The following is a 7,582-nucleotide window of genomic DNA, read 5'->3' as shown; positions in this document are numbered from 1 at the left end:
TCCAAATAGTCTTATTATTATTATTTTTTGTTATCAACGCAAAAAAGGTTTATACAATTTAATTTTGATCTCAAAACCGAAGACAAACCAGACAATGTGCAGCACGAAAGACGCAAAAACTGTTTGCGAAATTCCAAAACGTCAAAATTAAATCAACAATACTACAGTTAAATTGCAAATGGTTCCTCGTTAGTGTAAAGAAGTGAAAACTAGTTGTAAAAGTGCTAGAAATAAACTGTGCAGCAACTTATCTGATAAATCCTACACAGTATATATTTTTATACGTTTGCTAACGCAGCTCTCTCATCCAGTTTTGTACATAAAGTTCTCCGATCCTGTTAACTGCGCTCATATGGGATATACGCTTTTACAGCATATAGCCACACACATATATTTTTTATAAACATCTAATTTTTAAATAGTCGTTTTTAGTAATTTATATTTTTATTGCAAATGAAAAACTGAAAAAGAAAACAAAAAAATGGAGAAACACTCGAGAGAAAATTGTAAAAAGTTGATAAGACCTTAAATAAACAAACAAATATTTATACCAGAAGAAAACAAAAATGAAAAACCCATAAAAATAGTAGTTACTTGCATACAATTGTAATTTAGTGTTGTACTTACGATTTAGTCTAAACAATTTTATGAAATTTTTTAGTAATTAAAAAAATGAATTAAAAAAAGGAAGCAAACAAAAAAGCCACAAAAAAACGAACAAACAAAAAATGCAAAGAAAAAATATGAAAAAAAAACAATAAAAAATTTTTATGAATGAATTATAAATACAAACGTTTTCTTATTTGAAAAGAGATTTGGCAATGGGGCTGCCCAGGGATAAAGCTGATTTTTAAGTATTTTGTACTTGAAAAATTATTAGGTGTCAGAAAATTGCAATCTGCAGATTGATGTCTGCTACACAATTTGCTAATGTTTGTTCGCAAATTAAAAGTGAATTAATGGATTAAACAGTCTGAAAGTGACTTTTCCTTTGTGTTCAAACAAATGTATGCTAGTATACCAGTTCAACAAAAGCAAATCGAGGAAAGCTGTCTGGCTGCAAATCAAGGAATTCATCTCGGCGTCAAAATGCTATTTTAATTGCATTTTCAAATCGCAAGAGTGCAACAAAATAGACGAACAATAACCAGACAGGAAAGAAAGCCAAGTATTTACGGCGGAGAAACAGCAAAATTAAGCGGAATATGTAAAGCCAGAAAACATCAAAGTTGGTGTCTTAGTTATCACCGCCGGCCTTAGCTTGTTATTGTTGTTGCTGGAGCCTGTTACCGTGGCCAAGTACAGTGGAATATATGAGGTAAATATGGGATATTAAAATGATCATGGTGTGTAAGTATTTAACAAAGTAAAGATACATTTACGATTGGCATAGCTCTGGAAATTTAAAGTTGTATCTTTACGGATTTTGTCATGAAAAAATAAATAAATTAGTTTATGTATATTTTAACTGAAAACCCCAATCAGTAACTTGGCGACATTGTAACAAGGATATAATAAGCATAGAATACAACCACTGTGCTGCATCTTTTTAGAAATTACAACAAATCACACACCGTACTCAACGCACCGCAGAGTGGCGGGTCGAGCTACAGAGCATTAACAATAAATTCTCGCATGCCATTGTGAAATTCTCACAATAATCATAAATAATAGTTTATTTCTACTTTTTAAACGGCCTGGCCGAGAGGCTGTTAATGAAGTTGCTTGCCCGCCGAGTGCGTATCTGTCTGATTTACTAACTGAGCGGTGCGGCGGTACTAAAGGAGAACCAGGCGACGAGACGGCGTCCAGGTCGAGATTCTGTCGCTGATGCTGCCTAATTAAGCAGCTCTGCACAGCGAAAAATAGTACCTAATTATAGAGAAATATTCTTGATGGGAGATCTAATTAGGAATGTTATAAAGAACGTAGTTTGGAGTTTGAAATCTTAAAGAATTCAGAAAAGTATCTTCAACTTAAAAACTACAATTATGATAAAAAAAAAACATTTATTAATTTTAGTCGTGGCTTAAAAAATAAAATGATAAATATATGGAAATCATTTATGTTTTAAATAGTTCTAAATGTGTGTGAATTGAAAAAAGTATCTTAAACTCCAAAACTAACTTTCTTAGTTTAAAATTCAAATTTGCCGAATTATTCACGTTGATGATCCAAAATCTCCTAAAATATAATAGTAAATAATTATTTTAATTGTGGATAATTAAATAAGAAAATGTCAAGCTTAAGTACCAAAGTCCTTTGAGTTATGCAAAATATTGTGTTCGAATGAGCCCTGGCCAAATCTTGGTTGGCATCCAAACTCGAGGAACAAGGTCAGCCAAATGGAAATGTATCCCGTCGTTAGAAACAGTTTTTCACCCGAGTGTAAGCTTTGCATCCAAACTGGCGAGTCATTAAAGCCAGCAGGAGGGGAAGTAGACCTCAAGGTGCGCTGCACTGGGAGATGGCCGGTGTATCGCTTACCAGAGACAATTGCGGCAAAGATGCATCGGGCCGACGATCTCAAGGGGTTAAACCATTAAAATGCACTAAGACAATATTTTGTTAGGTCGTCGCACGCACTTGGGCCCAAACAGACCATCATCAATGATCGTCCACTTTGTTTGTTTATCAAGTTGGTTTACTCTAGATTTTGTCATTTCATCTTGGCCCGTGTGGAGATGCTCGTGAGTGGAGATCTCGACTCGGCCTCCGCCCCTTTTATTTTTTTTGGCACCTAATTGTGTTTACGTTATCCCCTTGCTCCACACCAAATTAACCCATTGAGGAGGCATTTCAATTATGTTTGGATAAACATAAGCAATGGGAACATTCGTTGACAGTAATATCGCCCCGAAAAGACCGTCAGAAGAACAAAAAAATACGAAAGACAAAGTGAAGTGTCCCAGGCCAGACTCATTCCGCATTTATGCTTTTGTCTGAGCGCGTTGGAAATTGTTTGGCTCAATTCTCATAAAGCGAAATAAACCCGAAGAAAAAAGATCAACAACTCAGTGTTCTTGTTCCCATTCTGGTTGCCTTGTCTCCGTCTCTGTCACTACGGCTCGAAAATGTTTTTTAGTTTGGTTTTAGTTTTGTATTTTTGTCTGTTTCTGTGTTGTTTTTTGTTCGAGTCCATCGTGCATTCATTGTCTTGCACTAATCGCCATAAAAGATCTCGCTTTTCATCTCTTCTCGTGACGCTGCGTTGTTGATCTTGAAAATCTGCTGTAGAAAAGAAGCCAAAACAACCGAGCTGAAATCTCGGCTCCGATTCGAAATCCAAAATAGTAAGCCGAGGCTGCTTGAGGATTTGAATGGTCTTGGCCGTCTCATGATCGGAAATTGTAGCTATGTACTTGTTTGAAGAAGGGTTTTACCCGGGGATATATAAAACGTGCACTGCACGAAAAGCAGAGTAATGAACGACCAACAAATCCATACAATATGTAGTAGAAAACTGTGTCAAAAATTCAAATCTTTGACAAAAGCTGTTTGGTTTATTATTTATAAGAAGTATCTCGTAGTATATTTATCAGATTCTTAATGCCCCTATAATATCACTCGAATTGCCCTCGAAATCTTTATCTTGCAGTGCAGCCTACTCGTATTTCAATATCTTCTCCAGGCAGATTCCCAGCCCCTCACATAAGTGATCCATAATTTAATGAGCTTCATTCATCCATTCATTCATGCAGCAAGACCGAAGACCGAGTGAGAACTAGAAACTCCTTCTCCGGGTCGGCCAAAAAAATAAATAACAAAAGAGAGGGTAAGGCGAAGCCAGCGGAAAAAAGGAGAAAAAAGGTCATCTTATCATAAATAAACTGACATAAAATCAAGAATCAAATTCAAAAGCGAAGACAAGAAATCCGTGGCAACGAAAAGTACATTGTAGGGAATTACACAATAAATGAAATGCAGGCCCCAGCGATCAGAGCCCGAGTCTGGGGCTTGGATTCAGACTCGGATTCGGAAACCGGAGGAGGAGGCCAATGATTCACTGTGGAATTTTATGAGCTGAGAACATTTTGAGGCACCGCAACTGAAGAAGCCAAGTATAAACTCATAAGCTCTATCTATTTTGTGGCCTATGCAAATGAGATCGATAAGGTCTTTGAGTAATCGCTCACCAGATGCAGCCGATCGATAGGAAAGCCTGATCAGCTGCAGCTAATAGAGTGTGAAGCCGCTGAGCGGGAATTGGGCAGCTTAATCTGGCCGTAGATCGAGGCCTTCGTTCAGGTAGCCCCCGGAAGATACCCGGTCAATAAATTTCCCCTAAACGGACAGCGGACAAAACGTTCGGCTTAATTTCCAACTGTCTATAATTTATTTTCACCAAAAACCAAGGCAATCCCAATCCCAAAAGAACATGCTCGATAAGAAGGAATCTCCGGCCGTTGCGCTTGCTTGTCGCTGCATAATTTGTCGACTTGTAGATACATTTGTAACTCTGTATCTGTATCTGCTCGAGTTCGTTTGAATTTCAGCTTTGGTAGCGCCAACCCCTCGGCCACATCGTGTGTGTCTGCGCTGCTCTTCTTAAGCTTTTTTTGTTACTCTTTTTCGTGTTTTACTTTTTATTAATGATGTGGGAACTTCTGTGCGGCGCTGAGAGCTGAACGTTGATTTCTGGGTCTGCATTAAATTTCATTAATTATGAAAAATCATTTCATTAATATCGGTTTCGTTGTTTCTCATTTTGCCATGTGAACGGCTTGCATTAATTGCCTTTTCTTTGGTAATTATCATATCGTTGGAATCAATTAAGCGGGAAATGTTAAAAAACGCAGCTGAAAGCCACACCGAATCTATTGACATACTCAATTAGACTCGACACACTCTGCCCCATCATAGCTAACATCTTGTTGAGATACAGATAAGGATGATACTAACTGATTTACTGTAGCTGATAGCCAACAAAAGATGCAATCTCAGATCTCTGGGGTGCAAATAATTGGGAAAAGACCCACAAAGTTCTCACCATTTAATTAGTATGCATTTCCATTATTTATCTGTTGGCCAAGGCATTCTAGGCTTGTTTTCCCTGTGCCCCAACTCATTCGGCTTTTGTAACTGTTGGGCGCGTTCTCAGCCATGTTTTTGTAGGTTTTACGAGCGCTTTTTACAACTGAAGGTATGGAGTTGAGTAGAGTTGGCTCGGCACTTCCACAAACTATTGTAATACATCAATATGATTATGAGGCCTGCAGCCGCGGCCGCAGCCGCGTCGAGGTGCCTTCACATCTTTTATACATTTGTGGCATGTGTTGATTTATTTGAGATTCGTTTCTGTTCTCCCTTTTGCCTTTCTGTTTGTCAAAGGCAAACAAACCGAAAACCGTTCTGTTTGTGTGATCAGCGATCATTCTGGCCAACTGCCAGCGGAGATCGCTGCTTAATTTCTGAGTCCCTCCAAGAAGTGTTAACTTGTGTCTCGGTCTCTTCACTTTAACCATAACTCATCAATATTTGATTTCTGATCTCGCCTTCCGACAGTCACTATTTTGTTTACTTAGAGCAACGGTTGGCTACGTTTTTGTGATAGGTTTTTGTGTGTCAAAATAGGTATTAAAAAAGTATAGATATATCTTTAGGAACTGGGATACACCATCAATATTTTTTTTACAATGAAAAAATCCTACTTTAAATGAGGTTATTGCAGCCCTGCTAAGTGAATTCCTCAGGATCAGTTCCCATCCGATCTAGAACTAGCCGGCTGTTTCCATCGCTCTAATTGCCTTTCCCACACCCATTCCCATTACCAAGACACCACGCCACATTTTCACATTCACAAAGGAGGCCGAGCACAAAAAAATTTGAGCTCCAATTGACAAAATCACGATCTATCGAACAACGGCGACGACAACTTAACTTTACACACATTCGCAGCTCGGAGCCACAGACTCCTCCTGCAAACCCCATCCGGCAAATCCCAAAGAAGTCCGCTGAAAAAAGAGGGATCAGAAGTGGGAGGGGCGGCGGAGAAATGTTTGGCAATTGGAAGTTGGCGGCAACTTTTAGGCCTTTGGGGCGTCTGCGTTGGCTGATGGAAGGAAGCTGGCCCGGCTACCTACGAGTTGCATTGTCAGCTAAGCGATCTGCAATAGGTCTACACTGAGGGAAATGTTTGGTGTGGTATTTATATAAATGTCTATATATCTATTTTATGCAAGTTAAAAGTTCCATAACTTTAGTAGTAGTAATAGTAGTAAGGGAAGAAGTATTAGCAGTATTGGCAGAAGCAGTTTTATTAGTAGTATTCGAGGATGTAGCAGTAGTATTAAGAATAGTATTGGTAGTAGTAGTATTAGTAGTAGTAGAAGAAGTACTAGTAGAAGGTGAAGTAGAAAATATATTTTTTGGTAATCGGGGTACTATATTAACTAAAGCTAATAAAAAATGTATAATGTATCACCTAGCTGAAATTAACGATCTAATGTGTTGGGCTTTTCATTTATATATAGTATAATTTTATTTTTTTAACGCACAATAACACTTTTTCAATGCACTAATTTGTAGGAATTTTTAAAAATTAAAGGACATTATTAAGAACCTAAGATATGCCTTTTGAAAATGGATTTGTTCATGTTTCGGCTCTAGGTTTTAAGGCATACTTACTATATATTTTCCATATCTTTTCCTATCGATACCTTTGTGCAGTATTTTTGGGAGTGCATTTATCCCCCTGCCGCCCAGTCACCGCTCTCTCCTGGCCTTTCCCCATTTATCTGACAACTTTGAATGCGGACAAAAGAACCCGAAAGAGCCACAATTACGGTACTCGGCGTCATTGGCTGTTGTTGCCGTTTAGTTCTGTGTTTCGTTGGCTGGTTTCTAACTTCTCTTTTTGCGCAAAACTGTCCAAACATTGTCGGAAATTTGTTAACTTTAATTTCCATTGCCAGGCGGACAGGGCAGCCGGGCTGAAAACGGTACCAGCCCATGAAAGTTGCGGGTGTTGGCTGCATTTTCCCATTGTCGGCCTGTCGAAGTTATGACAATCCTGGCAATTGGCAATGGGCTTTCAAACGTTCCCCACGGCTGCCAATTCCCGAATTGTCGTAAATTTGTTTCTCAATTTGCTGGACGGCAGCGGCGGTCAAAGGAGATTACTTCTGAGGCCTCGCTGAATGCCATAAAAGTTGATTTATTCCCATCTCATTAACGTTCGCCGGATTCTTTACAACTCTCTTATGACAATGATAAGGCCAAGAACTTACCATAAACGGAAGCCGGGTGCTGCAGTCCGGAGTCTGGCATTTTGAGTGGCATTTCTGAAATGTTCAAACAAATATTGAAACAGCAACTATTTCGTTCTTTTTGTGCTGCAGTGCTTTCTCAGGCATCGGAAACTAGTTGTGCGGATCGGATCACACACAAATCAATTTAACGATGCACTAGCCCAGTTCCAGTTCGAGCTCGCGTTCGACTTCCCTGCGATGGGGGATCCATTCAGCTGGGATCGCCATGGGGACGGGATGGGGCCTCGAGCGGAGTTGACGACTTGTCGTCGGCATCGCAGCGACGACTTGGACTTCCTGTTGTCGCGTCATTATTGTCCATCATCATTTCC

General features: G+C 39.1%; 1 protein-coding gene across 1 annotated transcript; it reads left to right on the top strand.

Annotated features, from left to right (window-relative positions):
- Positions 1-5,902: 5,902 nt before the first annotated feature.
- LOC108031585 (uncharacterized) lies at positions 5,903-6,127 on the top strand. Its single transcript, XM_017105153.2, has one exon. The coding sequence runs from the start codon at positions 5,996-5,998 to the stop codon at positions 6,125-6,127; it is 132 nt and encodes a 43-aa protein (XP_016960642.1). The 5' UTR covers positions 5,903-5,995.
- Positions 6,128-7,582: the final 1,455 nt, after the last annotated feature.

Source organism: Drosophila biarmipes, chromosome 3R (genome assembly GCF_025231255.1).
Source record: "Drosophila biarmipes strain raj3 chromosome 3R, RU_DBia_V1.1, whole genome shotgun sequence".
Lineage (NCBI taxonomy): Eukaryota > Metazoa > Arthropoda > Insecta > Diptera > Drosophilidae > Drosophila > Drosophila biarmipes.
This window is presented reverse-complemented; position numbering and strand designations above follow the sequence as displayed.